General features: G+C 44.2%; 1 protein-coding gene across 1 annotated transcript; it reads right to left on the reverse strand.

Moving 5' to 3' along the window:
* Window positions 1-1,079: 1,079 nt before the first annotated feature.
* Window positions 1,080-18,384, reverse strand: LOC138597387 (microtubule-associated tumor suppressor candidate 2 homolog). The gene is made up of 8 exons (XM_069668984.1): window positions 18,371-18,384; window positions 11,691-13,732; window positions 11,189-11,381; window positions 9,068-9,280; window positions 4,124-4,270; window positions 2,391-2,489; window positions 1,186-1,382; window positions 1,080-1,085 (listed from the first exon to the last, which is right to left on the reverse strand). Exons 2-8 carry the CDS (start codon window positions 13,506-13,508, stop codon window positions 1,080-1,082), a joined length of 2,673 nt encoding a protein of 890 aa, XP_069525085.1. The 5' UTR covers window positions 13,509-13,732; window positions 18,371-18,384.
* Window positions 18,385-18,587: the final 203 nt, after the last annotated feature.

The following is an 18,587-nucleotide window of genomic DNA, read 5'->3' on the forward strand; positions in this document are numbered from 1 at the left end:
CAGAGCAAACGTTTGGAAATCCTCAGTAATTCCCCACAGACAGTTTAACAGACAAACCTGCTGCTTGTGAGTTATTCCCAACATATTCAAAAAGCCACAACAATCAGATTTGAAACGAGCGCCCGGCTTTGTGAACAAAGTAACGCAGACAACAAAAGCCAGATGCTGCAGACAAATCGCACTTTGTAGTTGCACTCAGGAGCATGCAACAGCTTCCCTTTGTAGTGTTCAACAGCAGGCCTGTGTTTATTATCCTGGAGGGTAGATGCAAAGTCAATGAAAATTAACTATGATGCACGCATTTGATGGCAAAAGGTGCAACTTCCTTAGATGATCCGGATTGCTTGACACTCTAAATAAAAATATTCAAAGGCCAAACTGCTGGCTTTGCATGTTCAAGATTTTATAGACTTTCAAGTATTTTCTATTAAGTTTTAAGAAGCAAAGGCTGTTTGTAAGATTTGTCCCTGCTGAACATTTGATTTCAGAAGATAAAAATGTGTAACATGCATGAGCTAATTATGGGATTCATTTCTGATAATTAAACTTATAAATGCAAAGCTCCCAAATCAGAGCTTCCTTAAACCGACCTTAAAAAGAGGGGGAGAAAAAGGGGGTTAGACAACTGCTGCAGAATTGTTCTAACTGCAGCCAAAAGAAGTTGGACTCAGACTTTAAGTACGAACGAGGAAACGAGGAGATTGAAAGCCTTTGCATTTGCAGAATTACAGACTGGGTGTCTGGTGGGACTTTCATGGAAAAAATCCAAAGCGGCGCCCAGTTAGGTGACGCGTTTTCCATTAGCTGGTTGGTCTGCCAGAGAGGGTAGGCGGAGCTAAACGGCTGCTTTGCAAGTAAACAGTAATCTACTATGGCTGAACAAACAAAGAAAAGATGGATGACTACAGATACAACTTCAAAAATAAGTGAAACAAACTCGATGCTCAGATGAAGCAAACAGTCTAAAAAGGAAAGCGACCGTCAGCGTGAAAATCAAGAGTTACAACCGGAGCCAACAGTGGACGTCACACATGCAACAATGTCTGGATATCTGGGAAGTGTGCTCCCGCAATTACCGTTTATCTCTAGGTGCCGCCAAAGAGAACAAAATTGAGCTCCTCAAGATTAGCACTTTTAAACAAAACTAAAAGTCTGCTTATGTTGCAGACCTCTGCGGCAGCCTACCTTGAGACAGAAGTGCTGGGTAGTGATGCTGAACACGTCCATGCACAGCGAGGCCTTCTTTAACTGGGCCTGCAGGCTCTGCAGCTGCAGCTCCTGATGCTCACAGCGTTCCCGCAGCTGCTGGATCAGAGCCCGGTCCAGCTCCTGGTTCCTTTCAGTCTGAACAGCTCCACTGACCGCTGCTGTCCGCACACGCACTACAGAAACAGAGAGAGTTGGTGGATGTGAAACTTTACAATGAACCAGGAAAGCAAACACAAATAATTGTGATCATCATCATAACTTCTTTATAATCTAGGTAAACTGAATATCTGTTATCTCACGGCCATAAAGAAATGTACTTAAGGTTCCAGAAAAAAACTGTTAGAGCTGTATCCTAACACCAAGTATTTACACTGTAGATAATGTGAGCTCTTGGTTTACTCTCTCTGCTTACTCTCTCACACAAACACATTAAATACTGATTAGTTGGAACCTCAGAGGTTTATTTCCTCCCACAAAGACAAATGGTCTCTCCAGCTCCCTAAAGTCTTCTCACAGCTCAGACCAATCAGCATTACTCTCCTCTCTCACCTCTGAACTCTGTAAACACTGTAAATATGAGTGTGTTATGTGATCTTCTCCCGAACACGAACTCGAGCTGCTCTTCTGTCTGAGAAAGAGACAAACTGCTGACTTGTTCTGGTAATATGACCCAGCAGGATTGCTACCAGAGGAGCCATCCTGAGCGGTACAGCTACTGTAGCTTGTTGCTATGGCAACAGCAGGCTGCCATGGGTCTTGTAATAAAGTGGGGAGAGAGAGGGGAGGGAGAGAGTGTGTGTGTGTACATTTTAAAGACGCAGTAGCGGCAGAAGATGTTCCACTACTGATTGCTGTTTTCTGCCTTTGTGGTCCTTCAGAACGAACCAGATCCATTACACTTTATGGGTTAATGTATCGCTGTTTTATTCAACCGCTGGTTAAAGTTGATCCTCCTTTACTGTTTACTGGTTTTAAGTTGTTCCTCATTTATTCGCTATGACTTCCTGTCTTATTGTGTCTTCCTGTTTTATTCCTTCATTGTTATTGTTGGGTTTTTATGTTGCATAAGCACCTAATAACCTATAGAAATAAACTTTATTATTATTATTATTATCAAATATAATGTGAACATCATGTGTGCACACACACAAACAGGCTGCAGTGTGAGCTGTCAGACTCACCAGGCGACTGAGGTTTGGGCGACACCACAGCGAATCTTTTAGGGGAGGACTTTGGTGGCATCACAGCCTCGATGTCCTGCTGCATCTCTCTCCTCGAGGCTGGAAAGTAAGGAGAAATTCTTTGATCACAATGTTATGTATTCATTAACACAGTTTAATTAAATGTAAGTAGAGAGTGTCATTTGAGGTATTTTTCCCACTCTGAAGTATTTTCTATTTAAGGCTGTTTTCTATTTCTACTGTGTGTCTCTTAAATGAGATAATTTTTATGTCTGACTCCTTCACTTGAATTTATTAAAGTTAGACTTAAGGTCACACTGAGTTTGTACAAAACACACTTGTGTTTGATCTGTTTATGTGGTACACGCACGCAGAGAAGCTACATTTTTATTAGATTCACCCTGAGCTGCAACTGTGTTAAATTCTGTATTAATGGTTATACTTTTTGTACATTTACGATACATCGACATTTAAAAAATCCTAATCTTTGTTTTTAGATGACAAATATACTTGAGAAAGTCCTCAGGCCTTTAAAACATATTCACATGAGACAATCCCAGATGGCAAAATCAATCTTTGGTTGAAAACTTAACGATCAAAGAGCATTGGCACTTCAGCTGTAAACCACAAGTAAGAAACATTACAGTTGAGGCCCAGCGGCCACTAGCTGGAGCTGCTGCTTCGCTTGTTCCTGCAGGTTGTGTTGCAGGAAGCTGAGGCGTCTCCTGCCTCACAGAGAGATTCACTCTGTGTCCACTGGGTGGTGTTCATACTCTGTGTTCTCTGCATGGACTCCCAAAAGGTCCATAAAGTATTAACAACAAAGACGCCCACATCAGCAGAGAGGAACACATACATGTATGGGTCTGTATCAAAGCTGTGATGCAACACTAAGCAACAGATTAGATAGAACACATGGGGACTCATCTTTTAGGTTGATTAGTTTTTATTCTGTACTTTTTATTCTTTAAAGAATAAATAGGGGAGTGAAGGGAGAGTGAGATGAACAGGCGACATTAAGGGCCTGTCAAAGGGAAAAGTCAGTCAGACACATGTATAAACAGAAGAGAATTTGTGGTTAAAGAAGCTTCACTTTAATCCAGCTCGACGTTTAAGAAGCTTATTCTCTGCTGAATGAAGGAAAACTCGGATGGTAGAAGTCTCTTGTTTTTGTCTCCTAATTAGAGAATATCTTGTGCTAAAGGACTTTGTATGCAAATGCGTAAATACTTTCAGAAAGGGCAAATGTGCCGTCTTTCCATTAAAGGGCACACGCCACAATTTTGCATCTCAAACACTTAAAAAACAGAAAAGCCCTGAACGTATCCTCAGGGGTTAAAATGATTTTATGTTTAGATTAAATCACATACAAATGTACTTTTAGGTGGCTTTCATTAACCTTTTTTTAATACAACTTATATTTTACACCCAGACGAGAGAGGTGAGATGTCAGCAAAGCCATTTAAAAATTCATTCCAGGCCTGTGAGTCTCCACTGACTCTTACTGAGGACGGAATATGTGCCTTGAGGGCCACAGTTCATCAGTCATGTTGATTGTTTTGAGCGCTGACAGCAGTTTCCATGTTCATCCCATTCTGCCGCCTCCCTCTGACACCCTGCTAAAACTCACACATCCAATCTCATGTGAGGTCATGTGATCACACGATCTCTCCCACATCGCATACACATAACATAAATATGACATCTGCTGGCTGAGTGTTGCGGGGACGTACCGAGGGGGGAGCTGCGCTGCGGCGGCAGACTGCGGCGCTGCAGGCTGGGGGCGTTGGGAGGCTGAGAGCGGCACTGAGTGTGGGGGGCTTCATTAGGGGGCGCTGTGGCTTTATGGAGAGGTGTGTCATCACTGCCACTGCCTGAATCTGCAGGAGGGAACACAAAACACAAAAATGTAGTCAGGGGTTGTGAACAATTCACAGCGATGTAAAATGACACGATGCAAATGTTCTTACAACCGTATATACTGTAGTAAAGCCAGCCAACAGGTCAGTCAGTGTAATGTAGATATAAAGTTTTTATGCTGTTTAAGTCTGTGTCAAACAAACTATTACACACATTTAACGTCCTAAATGAAATATTTTAACAACCAAAACTATAAAAAGACACAACTAAAGTTATTCAAAATGTCAACTCTATCCCCCTCGCAACAAAACACAATACAATACGGCACGGTTAGAACACTTAAGCTCTCTGGGAAAATGATGATGAACCTTGTTTTAAAACATGGCGACCAGAAATGAAGCAATTTGTTACATATGCAGAGGGTGCGACACGATGTCTCTCAGCTCTACAACCTTTGACAAAATGTTACTTTTGTTTTATTTATCAAGAACAACCTAAAGCGTTTCCCTGCTTTTATAAGTTTGTACAAACTGTATAATTTGCATATATGTACAAATACACTGTATTTAGGTTTATAGTCCTAGATCAGTGAGACATGTGGCTGACTGTGTTGCATTATTGTATCGTACAAAAGCACGTTCTTCCTTTTTTATTTTTCTAGATTTGTAAAAATATTTTCATCTTTTCATGTCTTCATTTACCCATGTGGGGCAGGTGTTTCGTTTGTAGCTGTGTTGTTTGTTTGCAAAATTGAAAATGAATAAATTCCTTTTTTTTTTTTTTAAAGGTCAAAAGGTCAAATCAAGGCCTTTAGTGGTTAGTACAGTGTCTCACAGCAACACTGTCCTGGGTTTGAAGCTGACTGGGTCCTTTCAAAGCACAGCTCGAATGTGAAACCTCCATTTGTCAGAGTTCCCTCACACAGTCAGGAAACGTCCTGAACAGTACATCAGAAGCTTCACACAGAGGCGTGCTCCAGCCCCCCCGTGACCCCGAAGAGGAACGAGCGGGAAAGACTAATGGAAACAACTGTGTGCTGTTTGTTGTGACAGAATATAGAGGAAGAAATGTTACATCCCATCTGCATCACTGTGTAGTGAGACATACTGTAGTACTACACCACCACTCTTAGGTAGTCTGTAAAAGTGCTGAGATAAATTAATGGATGAATTGGAATAAGAGCGTTAGAGCCTCACTTAGTTGATGTAGTTTTCAGGGTCAAATATAAGGAGATCACTATCCTTCCTTTGAGAGCAGTTTGTAGAAAATTCACCAGGACTGGCAAAAAAAATCTGAATGCAGCAAACATCTTAATTATTCATAACAGCTGTTATTACGCCTCTAGCGCTCTCTTTGATTCATAGACAAACTCAGGCTGAACAAGAAGTCGTCCAAGAAAACAACATCAACAAGAACAAAGAGCGGGGACGTCCTGTTACGTGTTGTCCTACATTACTGCCTTGTTTCGTCTCAATAACAAAGAATTGTCTGTAAATTTCATCACTTTATAAACAAGGCAGCATTTAGGTTTGTCAGTGCAAGTGAAAGCTTCAGTTACTCGTCATTAAATATGCAGCCCCTCAATCAATAACAGTGCTGACACATGCAGCACCTTTAGGAAACTCAGCACTCTGAGAGGAGAGGAGGTTTGTTACCTTGAATAAAATCTACATTATTCTGGTGTGAGAATAAATAAGTCACAGGATGGTTCAATGAGCCAGAAGATAAAACAACAAGCTATTGTTAAACATTAAACGAGATAGCAGCACAAATTTAGATTAGAAAGAGAACATTAAAGAGCCTCTGACGTCAGAACGCCCGGGGCCTGAGTGAAACCTCCGGTGGGATCACAGTGACTCTCCTCACTGCGACAGAGACTGTATTCACCTGGGAGAGTCAGCACATGCTTTTTTTTCCTAACGCGTCTCTAAATGAGGCTGAGCCAAGAATCGGATTGGCTGAGCGCGGAGGCTGGAGGCTGACTCACTCTGCTAAACGCTTGTTTCTCGCCTGCATGTGCAGAACAAATCCATCTCCTGCTGTAAGCTTCCTCTGATCAGTGCTGCAGCAGCAAGACGCAGCAACTCTGCTGGGGACTGATTCAGGAGACGTGAGAACACACAGGTTAGGAGGATGAATACAAGAGGTTTATATATCTATGGGTCGTAGTCTCAAATCCTCTGTTTCCCAAGGATTCCTCTCTTATATAAACTAGAGCAGCTTTTCTTAACCATGCTGTCTGGCCCGTGTGATGCAGATTTTGGGAATGCTATCAACGTTTGTACTTTTATTATCCGGTTGAAAGTGAAATAAACATGTGACGTAAATAGAACTAAAGTAGAACACCAAACATGAGGCAAGTTTTTAAAGACCCCCTCCAGTGATAATCCAGTGTTTAACCTTGTAAACATCTCCATGTGGTGTTCTTCGTGTGCTACAAGACATATCAGGGACAACATCAGCATCATCTCCATGGCTGGGCCTGTCTGCTTTTAAACTGCAGTGTACCAAGGACAGGCTGAACAACACGTTTTCAGATTGGCAGGTTTGAGACGTCACAAACCTGAGGAGCCGATCCCGTTAATGGACGGGGTGACGCTATGCATATCATTATGTGTAACCTATGGCAACCTGTTTGACGATGCGCGAGCCAGCTGTAACTGTCATTGTAATTCACTACTGACTACTTACATTAACGTTACTACTACTAATTACTACATTTCAAGCTAGCTAAGTTTCAACAAGTTGCGATGGCAGAGACGTGTTTTGTTTTCGCAACGGAGGGGGCGGTTGAAAATTTGCATAGTGGGCGGGGCCTATGCAGAGGATTTTTACAAGGTAATTTAATGTATTTTCCAGAAACAAACATATGAAACACAATTTATTATTTCAAGCAGAGCATTTATATGTTGTAAAACCTGACTGGAGCTGCTCTTTAAGCTTTTGTAAAATGGCAGGATACTGAGAAATGAAACAGTTCTTATTAAAACTCCTTTTTAGAAGACTGAGATACAAAATTGTGCTTCAGTAACCAGAAAGTCGAACACTGAGCTTTGAAGAAAATAGTGTCTGGTGTCTTTCTCCTGCAGGACATGACAGAGACCGGATTCATCCTCAGTAAACGAGGCTTAATATTGCCGGACAGATTTGTGCCGCTCCAACTGCTGTGAAGTCTCACTCGGAAACCAGTTCGCACAACATAAAGCTGGATAGTGAAAGAGGAACGCAGCGGACTCCAGCTGAGCCACCTGCACAGATGTATTCTACATGTCATCAACATCCTGATGTACTCCCTCTCAGTCACAGTGTTTTGCTGAATGTGGCTGCATTCAAGACAGACGGTGGCATACTAATGGAGCATCTCTCTCTGAGCCAACAGCCTGAAGGGAAACGCTGCTGTGCAAGCTGCCAGTCATGTTATATGCTGTCTGAGCTACTCCCAGTGTTTCACTCACAAACATCCATTCAAAACCGCAAAAATACAATTATTTTGTTTTCTTCCTGAAAGAAATACTAAACTAATGTAACAACAGCTCCACAGAGGAGCTGCTAAGACAGCAACAAAAGAGAGTTAGCCTCACTTACATGACTGCAGGTTTTCATCCTGAGCTGCGGTTGTTTTCTCAAGAATCAGAGTTAAAAATGGAACAAAATAACCCAGTAAGGTGTACATCGGAGCCTTTAAGGAGGGACGCTGAAGCAAGGAGGAAGATCATTATCTGGCAAGTCTGCAGTGAAAGTTTGGAGGAGATCCACAGACGAGGAGCAGGCTGGTCAGAGGTGTCGGGGTAAAAACAGCTTCAAGGATTATCCTGTTAAACCACACCCTGAGTCTCTCTCTTACACGCACACACACTGCAGCCGCCGGCTCCACTTTTTCATTTCACAGATTATAAATAGTGAGGCAGAGGCTGCTGCTGACATGTGAAGCAGTTATAGTGGTTGATGCTTGGGGGGGCGCAGCCTGCGTGAGACAGCAGCTGCGTAAGGGAGCGTCTGAATCCAGCAGGTCAGAATCAGACAGTAAAAGTGAGAGTGAGCAGTCAGCTGTCTGAGGCTGGAGCAAATGTGGAGACACTTGAGTGAGGACATCATCAACCTATCCCTACAGCTCACTTTAGCAATAAGCTGATTTGGACATGTCCAACTACCAAACTACCAAAGAAGTACAGATTAAATTAGTACAGCTATTTGAGCTGTAATCTTTCTGACTCAGTCAAACACGATCGAGGGATGAAGGGAAAAAACAGGCCGGGAAAATCAGCTCTAAGAACAAATGAATCTGCTGTTTCAGTGACAACTTCTCACCTTGTTCTGACACATTTCTTACGTCTTAATTCCTCGCAGATATAATCAGCGTGTCATCTCAATTTTACGATCATTGATCCTTTAAACGAAGGCTGCGGGAAGTTTATGAGAGGTGGTGTCGGCCTGAGCAGTCAGATGTGATCCTGATATAATGCTGCAGTATTCAGGCTGAGCAGAGGAAGCAGAGGGTGGAGAGACTAAAAGATTTCTTCATCAAAGCCCCTGTGGAGCAGCAGCTCTCAGCGCCTACTCGTGATAACAGAATGAAGAACGTAAGGAAGTGAGATGCTGTTACTATAGTAACTGAGGCAGCGATGACTACTGTTGAATTAATGGGGAGATGTAGATGTGATGAAACAAAAGTGTGGAAATTCCTTTAAATCAGACGGAGCACGTCCTGTCTGATGTCTGAAATATTTTTATCTGAGACTTTTTTTAGCCGCTCTCTGTGTCAGCTGAAACCTGTAACATCCTCATTCACATGAATGTGTGCAGAGAGGACGACTCACGCTGAGCAGGTCTGCAGGGATCGCTGTGGCTGCTGTCGTTGGACTGGTTGCTGGACACAGACGAGACACTGGAGCTCCGGACGAAGCCGAAGGTGGCCAGACGGGCAGCTGGCAGGGCGGAGAAGCCCGGAGGACGGAGGCCAGACTGGCCTGGTTTGAGCAGGAGGCTCTTGTTGGTTTCTGGACCTCTTTCTGCAGACCTCTTTTGCTCTCCTGGAGGTAGACAGAAAATATGCATGGGTGAATCTCAAAGACCTATGAGGCTTCCCTTTCTGTTTCAGAGCTGCATTTTAACATTTCATGAATGCAAATATAACTGCAAACTGTAGCCTAGAAAACTGTTATTGTATAAGATGGGGAACAAATCCTGCTAATTGTAATGAGCAAAGCCTAAATAATTAATTATCCTGATATAGATGGTAGCTCAGTCTGTAGGGACTTGGCTTGGGAACCGGAGGGTGGCCAAGCATGGGAACTGGTAGCTGAAGAGGTGCCCTTGAGCAAGGCACTGCTCGGGGTGCATGTCAATATGCAGCCCCCTCACTCTGACATCTCTCCATCAATGCATGTCCATAGGATCCTGTTTGTGCATGTGTGTATTTCTAATAATAGAGTGAAAACTTTGAATTTCCTCTGGGATTAATAAAGTATCTTCTTCTTCTTCTATAAAAGACGGCACAAGAGTTATTGGGAGGGAAATGCAGGAAACACTAATTACACCACCAACACACTGCTGGGATCTGCAGGAGTCACATCTGCCATGATGAGTAAAAGGAAGAGCCACTTTCACTCCTCTCATGCGGTTATCAAGATGACAAACAGCAATGAAAACAGATAACGACCTTCACGCAATGTTGACATTTTTACATATTTCAGTGAACACCATATGTGGAAGCTAGCTGGATCTGAGCAGGTAGAAATGTGCAGTGCAAGTGTCGAGGATGTGCGAGTTACAGTGCTGTCAAATGATTTGCACTTCAAAGAGTTTAGGTGCCAAAAGCTGAGGCTCATCCATAAGCATGACAGCAAGGGGAAAGACAAATCAGCTCGACAACGAGGAGACGGGACGTGCGCTGAAAGCAGAGAGACGAGGAAGCTCTCATAAAATCATTTTCATACAATGGTCTAAATAGTTTACAACAGAAGAACACAAGTATTCAGCATGTCACATACACGCTTCTTATGTCCTCTTATTTGAATTCTCAATCCCACTGAAAAAAATGATCGGACCTCATGATAAAACTTTCTTCTTCTAGTTATTAACTCTGATCACAAATCTTACATGACAGGACACCACATGTATCTATACTAAAACTAGTGATGTGCATTTAGAATTTTTTTTGACTGGTTAACCGCCACTCTTAACCGGTAATAACTGACAAGATTAAGATTGATTTTTTGGATTGGATAGTCCCCATATATCTACGGCAGCAATTAGTGTAGCTGCGAGGTTGTCAGCTGTGTGTTTGGCTGCCATACTCGGTGTTAGGATGACGGCCGATTTAACCTCCCAGGCCTCATCAATATGTGGCCACAGAGAGAAAAAGCGCTGCACCAAGCACCTCAGAGTGCTCCACCAACTTTTCAGAAAGGCGCTTGTGTCGTCACCGCTGCTTCTTATCACCATATGCGTTGTAAGCTTGTTGTTAGCTGTCGTAAGTTAAATTTATTGTTGTCAGAGACTCAAAACCGGCGTGCAGCGTTTTTGCTCGTTTCATTTTGATCTCCTCTCAGGCTCAGCTCAGCTAACGAGAAAAACAAAAGCTCCGGCACTCACAGAATCATGGATGACTCAGTTTAATGTAAGGAACAAACACATTTCAGCTCTATGCCGTCTTCAGCATCAGCTGGAGCTTTTGTTTTTCTCGACTTGATTTTCAACCATGCACCCGAAACACTATTTTGAAACAAAGTTCTGAGTTGTACGTGCTACTACTGCTGCATTCAGCTCAGCTAACGAGCAAAACACGTGTTTCCCAAATGTGTATATTTCAAAAAAAGACAAAATTGTATTTAACTGGAAGTCTTAACCGCTTAATTCTTAACGGTTAACCGATTAAAGTGCACATTACTAAAAATTCAGAAAAATCTCAACATTATGCCAGAAGTTTGCGATCTCACCTGCATGCTCCTGGTGGCCTTGGCTGGACACTCCGGCTGCCTGAGCAGAGTGGCTTGGAGCCGCTGCTGACCTTTGACCTGTCTGCTGAACTCTTGCCTTGGCTGCAGGCTGCCTGGTGACGGCCCCTAACCCCAGCTGAGGCCTCAGAGCTCTGGGGGAGCGGTACACGCCGCCTCCTTCCTGTGAAACATGCTGGAGAGGGAAATTACAATACAGTCAATCAGCGTCACATAGTTCAGCTGACAGGTGATATTATAGCTTTGCAATAATACAGTTTTATCATGAAGTGTAATGATTAACAGTCCTTCAGTTCTAACTACATCAGGTATTACATGAAATGATGCTAAATCAGAAAGGGAGGTTGCAACAGTGAAGAGCATCTGAGAATTTTGTGCTGCTTGTGAGGAAACATACAGAATATTGCCATGGCAACCTAAAGTGACTGAAGTTCTGGCCCCAGAACGGTCTCATATTTGTATTTTCTTTGATACGATTGCTCACCTCTTGGAGATACTTCTCAGGCATGTCCTCATGAAAACTGTCTGACTTCCCGCTCTGCCTCTGAGCGATGCTGCTGCTCGGAGGTTTCATTCCACTCACAGCCACGCCCGGAGGATAGAGCCCCGCCTTCTGCATCTCCTGTCTGTATTTATCGAACAGCAGGTTGGAGGAACACAGCACCGCTGTGGATTTAGGTTGAGGACCAGCCTTTGGGTCTTTCTGGGCTGGCGGGCTGGAGTAAGAAGAGAGTCTCAGTGCGGAGGCTTCCAGTGGGGTGTCTGGTTTTACTTGAGGATTCTTTCGGACGTAGGTGATGATTTTTGGCCGGACATTTTTAGGCTTCTGTGGAGGAGAGGACCTCTTGGGTTCAGGCTCTTTCTGCTGAGTCATGACAGGTTTGGGGATGCCGCTGCACAGACTTGTCTTAACAGCCGGTTTGACTGTTTGACCTAAAGCTCTCTGAGGGGAGTCGCTGCGCTCACAGCTCAGCGCCCTGATGCCCTGGACCTTTGCTGGGGAACCGGGCGGTCGTCTCTTTGGGGAGCAGGAGGAATTTTTAGGGGAATTAGGAGTTGCTGGTCGACTTGGGCTTCCCCACGGCTTCCTCCGCTCCAGACTTGAAGAGCCGGAGGTGACCATGTTCTCAAAAGAGCCCTGCTTCTTTAAAGAGTTATCAAAGGAGAGCTGCTTCTTGAAAGAATTCTCAAACGATGGCTGCTTTTTAAAACTCCTGTCAAAAGAGTTTTGTTTCTTCAAAGAGGAATCAAATGATCCTTGTTTCTTTATGGCTTTGGATTCAACGGATGACTGAGTCCCCTTTGTGCCTGTGCTGGGTGGGCTGCAGTTCACTTCAAGGGCCTCGTCAGCTTGTGTGCTTTTATCCATCTTAGTGTTGCTTTCCTCGTCGGTTGCAGTGGGTAAACCCTTGTGCTCAGCGCTCCTCCTTTGATCACAGTCTCGCTCTGAAACTGTATTCCCTTCTTTATTTCTCTGGTTATTGTTCTTCCTGCTTTCATCGAAGACGTCCTTACACTGAACGTTTCCATTGCTCACTTGTGCCTGTGAAACCAAATCATCGGAATTCACTGTTGAATTTAAATTCACGTCCACGTCTTTACAGTGTTTTGTGCTCTTTTTAGAGGAGGGGGAGGGTTGATCAGCTCTTTTAGAGGCCTGTCCTCTCTCGGTGACGATGCTGCACGTTTGGGAGACCAGAGTCAGGTCTTCTGAGATGGTGGAGTAAGGACCAGAGGCATTGTGCCAGGATTCTGTCGTCTGGGTCCTGCCTGCAGTGTCCATAGCTGTGTCCATGCTTGAAATGGTGGACAGACAGGTCACAAAGACATCGGTTTCAGAGCTTAACTCAGCTCTGGATACGTCTCTGCTGTCAGAGACATGTGAGGCGCTGGACTCCTGCTCGCTGGCACCATGCACGGCACACTTCCTCTCCTCCCTGCTCTTGTTATCTGCTGGTCGTCCTGCTGTGGCTTTGCCGCATGATGAAGGATGTTCTTGACGCTCCTTCCGCTCTGCCAGCCCCACAAAGTCCTCCCCGTCCTCCACCAGGTAGGCCTCCAGCTCCTGACACTCCAGCATCTCAAATTCAGCCAGCTCGGGGTCGTCACACTGCGAGTCTGTTCCCCAGATGATGACTTTATCCTGCTCTGTTGTTTCAGTCAGCAGAGTGCCGGTATCTCCCGTCCCACCGTCCTCCGTCCCGATTTCATTGGCGTTTGCATCGCCGTCAGCGAGCACGCCGCCCCGCTGGTTGTTATTCCTCAACTCCCCCTCAGTGAAGGGCTCTCCTCGCTCGCACATTTTGGAAACAGCTCTGACTTTACGGCGCCCTTAAGAGCAGTTTAAGAATTAATCATCTGTGGCATCCATCACGAAAAAGTCTGTCTGCCCATCAAAGAGTGTTAGTGGCACAGCAGGAGGCTGGAATTCGTTTTCACATGTCGTTCCAGTGTGCCAGTAATCACAATGCTGAATATCATCTCTATTATTGAAGATGGATCTTCATGACACCCTGAGTCCTTATCCTGTAAGACACAACGAGTAACAAAAGGATCAACAGTAAGACATTATTTAGAAAGACAGTATTTGGACGTCACTGGACGGTCTCATTTTTAGCTTCTTCTCTTCTTTGTTAGAGAAGGAAATTTCATCCGGATGCTTCACCCCAAAGGCTTCTCACTCATCTGAAGTATATGGTATGCCATGTAAACAAATGCATTACTTCATTAGTAATATAATGCACACAGAGTACATCAGATATAAGAAGAGTGTACCACACCTTTAAAGACCTGAAAAACACAAAGTTAGTCTCAGACAAACCAGACAAAACCTGAAACTAGAACGAACATAACAAGTGCTTTGTCTTATTATAAAACTATTGTTCTTACTGACCGATTATATGGAAGCGTAAAGAAAGGCTTTTAAGGAGCACATTATTTATAAAGACGACAAGAGAGGAGAAAAGATGGCAAACAAGAGACCATTACAGACTGAGGGCAGAAAGAAATTCCACTTACATCCCAACATTCCCATTAAAACTACAGCAAACCAGGGAATGACAGCAACACTGAGCTTCTTTAGTGCTGTCCTACAAATGTCCTATAGTCTTTGTTTTATAGAGAACAAGATGCATTTAGCCGAGGTAATATATGTTGAAGATACTGTCTTGTATTCCTGATCACTGCTGTCTCTTCCTGTGCCTGTGACAAGCACAGAGAGAACCAATGTGACATTGAAAATGTTAGATAACGCCTTGTCGGGCGGCTTATTGTGTGATGCTTCTGCAGCTTTTCAGTGTTGTCCTTATAAAACTGTGAACAGTCTCAGGTCGCAGGCAACTTACTGATAACAAAATCATGTATGCATCCCCGTGCATCAGCCACTGAGTACTGTTCCACTCACTGCTGAAACGCTCCTGTTGACGCATTAAACGTTCACAAACCCTGAGCATATAGTTGACAGTCGATTGCGATACATCAACACATCACAGTCTGATGAAGCCTCGCAGAGGAGCTGTGTGGTGGTGTCACAAAGACAGCATGCTGCATTGTGGGACAAACAGGTGGCGGGTACGTCTGTTTGCTCCGACATTAGCTACAAATGATTTCACACACGTAGGAATGTATGTGACGTTTACCCCACAGCAGCTGATCTGCACATCAGAGGTCATGAGTAAATACAAAAATAAATTGATACCAAGGGAGGGAAAATATGACATGTATATGACTTGTGCTGCTGAGATCATTAAAGAGGAACCACTGGCTGGCTGCTTATTACTGACTAAAGAAGCTGTATTAAACGTTGGTGGGTGTGTTCACTTGTTCTGATGTTTAAGGTCTCTGATTTTATCAATACAGTAAATTTACAGAAACCAGCGTTGCTCCATCGCTGCTGTTTCCCTTCGTGTCTTCAGCTAAAAGCACATAATGAAGGATGTCTGCATTTGACCTATTTCCTGAGCGGATTCTGGTACAACACAGAGCTTCAACAGAGCCACAGCAGCTCCTGCACATTAAAGGAGCAGCTCGCCACTGTCAGTCAAAGCTGGTGTTCTCTGTAATCGATTGAAGCAATAATAATTGGCGCCATAGCTGTGGAGAAAGTTGCACAAACAGCTTGTGGTTTCACTCAGTCTACATTCCTAGAACACCCAGCGTGCATTGTGGCATCTGAAAGGAACGGCCCAGCGAGAGACGCTGGAGTGAAATACTACCGTTTCGCTGCAGGCAATGGCTCAGAGCGGAACAGAATCTGAAATACAACGAGAACATACCGGTGGATCGTCTAAAAAATCTTCAGGTCTGCAGTCTACATTTCAAACCTGACGAGTTTGAGATGACACATGACATCGGAGGCGGTTGTCCTAGATTGAGGAAGTGCAGTTTAACAAGCTCCCTCCCAGGTTTTCAGGGCCCATTTGAGAAGCGGATAGTGTCCTCAAAACACAGAGCCAAATTGCATTTTTTTCCTACCATAATGGCATTAGCTCCCCATGATACCATGATTGGACTGAGGTTGAAAATCGTTGAACTGGCCCTTTAAGTTCACACCTCGCCAAATCTTTGCCATTATCAGGCCTGGTTGTCAAGTTCAGTTAGATACTGTAAATTAATCTCCAACTTTACAAAAACTTCATGTCACGTCACAAAAACAGAAATAAGAGATGCTTCATTTTCAGGTTTGCAGCGGCATTAGTCGCTTTAAGAGAGGTCATTAAAAATAAAAAGTTAGGAGCAGAACTTCGGGCGGAAGAGGAACATTTCTCTGTCCTTGTTAGACTCATCAGTGGATTAGCATGAAACCTGACTGCTGCTCCACCTCGTCTCTTTGCTCCGTTTATATCCTCATAAATTCACTTATACAGCAGGAATCAGCTTGAAAACAAACCACGCTGTCATGTGAAAATAGATTTAGCTGCTTTCTTAGAAGGAGGAGGAAAATACTTTTGGCTATAAGACGTGTTTCTCACTTTTCTATTCTTGGAGGTACCCTTTAAATAAATGCAAAGACAGAAGTGTGTGTGTGTGTGAAGCAGAGGCGAACACACTCCACTAAATGCTGCCTCAGCAGCTGCACTGCAGAACAGAGAGCAGACAATCAGATTCCCTCACTGCTGTACACTTACTGTGCACCCAAACCTCAATGACACAAAGAGCCCGACCTGTTCCATGTTTGCAGATGAGATGATTAATCGGAGAAATCAAGTCTTGTTTCGTGAAAGAAGCTGTAATCTGGTAACAGGGTTGTTTCTGCTGCAGCCATGATTGTTTCTCTGTCCCTTAAATTGATTTCTAACTGCAGATCGATACCGTGCAGAACAAGTGTACGGACACAACGGCTCTGCACACGGAAAGGTGGTGAAAAGATGGATGTGACCCACGAGTTTGGAAGTTTAAAAATGGGTGTTAAGGTGCCGCACTTGAAGAGTATGGAAATTGAAATATGAAGGACACAATTAACAACTAGGGGACAGATATCTGGCACGACTTGATCGACATAATTCGACAAAGAAACACCAATGGAAGTTAAACTTCTGCTGACATAGATGCACCCTCGGGTCCCTGCTGAATGAATTAAAGCTGTACAGAGATAATTAAACATTTTAATTTATTTCAACCTCTTTCTCCTCTTAAATCTCTGGAGGGCAGAGAGTCACAGTGTGCAGAAGGAAGAACAGGATGCTGCAAATCTTACTGACTTCATTCTTCTCTTTCTTTGCCCTCACCAGGGCACATGCAGCTCTACTGTACATGCAGGCTGTCAGTGTGCCCTGTCACCTCCCTTATTGTCCTTTTTAATCTACGCTCCTCGCTTGTTTTCCTCTCGAGGGTTTCCCTGCTGCTGCAACAGCTGATAATGCTCCTGCGCTGACGTCCTCATGAAGGGGGGAGATTGAGGAAATTTATGTTCTCCCTAACAACATGCTTCCCCGAGCATGTTTCCCATCCCCCCATCGTTCCCTAACTCACCCGCCGCCACCGCCACCTGCCTCCTGATATGCAGCGTGATGGCGAGATCTTCATCAGGGCCTCTTATGAAATCTGTGCATCCTTGCGCGAGTGCTCGTGTGTGTGTGTTTGTGTATGAGTTCCTCACTGTTATGCTGAGTGAATCTGCAGCTCCATCAGGTCTAAAAGTGATAGATCTGAAGCAGATCAAAGCCTTCTTTTGGCCACCAGCTGCTCCACTTGCTGCTTACACTGGAATCCTCATGAAATATTGAGGATGAGTGAAAATGGAGGCATCAGTCGTCCTCTCATTTCATGCTCCAGTGATCATGACTTCTTTGTGTAACCCTCCAAAGCTCACACAACATCTCATGTTGCTGAGACTTCATAAGGAAAATGGACCAGTAGCAAAAGTGTGAGCCTACAAGTGAAGGACCAGAGGGCGCAGAAGCAAAATAACATGCCGGGCAAACGTTTGTGTGACATGCACATGGTATTTTTTTTTAAATTAGATGCACAAACATGACAACAAATGCTTTTTATGGTCAATTTGCATAATCACCGAGGTTTGCCTGAAGCACAATTGCGGCCCTCGTGGTCCTCCTTACCTCACCGGACCTCTTACATAACGCAGAAATAAACTGGATGTCTGTGGTCACTGAAAATACACTATCAGAAATCTGCTTCACTATGACTGATGTTTGTTCATTCAGCTCATGATGCCTTGTTCCCCTTTTTACAGCTTCTAAAAATAAAGCGCATCCACACACATGATCCCCTGACAGAGGAGGCTTTGTTGCTTTAAGGACAAATATTAAAAAACAAATTTGAAATAGAGATGAAAGAAGAGATAATCTAGGTTCAGACATCAATACACACACACACACAACCAGGAAAGAGAGAGAGAGAGAGAGAGAGAGAGAGGAAGAGGAAGAGAGAGGTGAGCACACCTATGGTTAGGTGGGTTACCTGTTTTTTTCCCCCCAGCTTGCCTGTATGCTACAGCTACATGCTACATGCACTCCTGGAAACAATTAGCCAGTTGCCTCGAACATATCCCGCTTAATGCAGCAGGAACAACAGGCTGATCCGCAGTCTGTCAGCAGATGCAGCAGAGTCAATAAATCCAATTATCACCACCGCTGATCTCAGATTGAGAGATTGAGAGAGGCAGAAAGCAGCCCTCCGTCCCCGGTGAGAAAAGGTGCTTCTTACCGTTCAGGTTGAGGTAATCCGGCGGAGGGAGGCTCGGCGGTGAAGAGGAGAAGGAGCAGCAGGGACACATCCAGGTTAGGCTGTGATGAAGAGGAGAGAGTCTGCAGCATCGCTGGAAAACAGGGAGGAGAGGGACGAGAGGAGAGGAGGCTCTACGCCCATGTCAACACGGACTCAGGGCGCCCCCTGCAGGCGAAGACACACACTTATTTTACCT

This window comes from Semicossyphus pulcher, unplaced genomic scaffold (genome assembly GCF_022749685.1).
Source record: "Semicossyphus pulcher isolate SPU_LCO1_2020_fin unplaced genomic scaffold, fSemPul1.0.p SCAF_19, whole genome shotgun sequence".
NCBI lineage: Eukaryota > Metazoa > Chordata > Actinopteri > Labriformes > Labridae > Semicossyphus > Semicossyphus pulcher.

Excerpts from the sequence above, each read along its gene's own strand:
- LOC138597387 (XM_069668984.1), bottom strand. The coding sequence starts at position 13,508 with ATGTGCGAGCGAGGAGAGCCCTTCACTGAGGGGGAGTTGAGGAATAAC. Across the intron at positions 2,490-4,123 it reads GCAGCGCAGCTCCCCCCTCG|CCTCGAGGAGAGAGATGCAG; the intron begins GTACGTCCCCGC and ends CTTACTTTCCAG. Across the intron at positions 1,383-2,390 it reads GCCCAAACCTCAGTCGCCTG|TGCGTGTGCGGACAGCAGCG; the intron begins GTGAGTCTGACA and ends CTGTTTCTGTAG.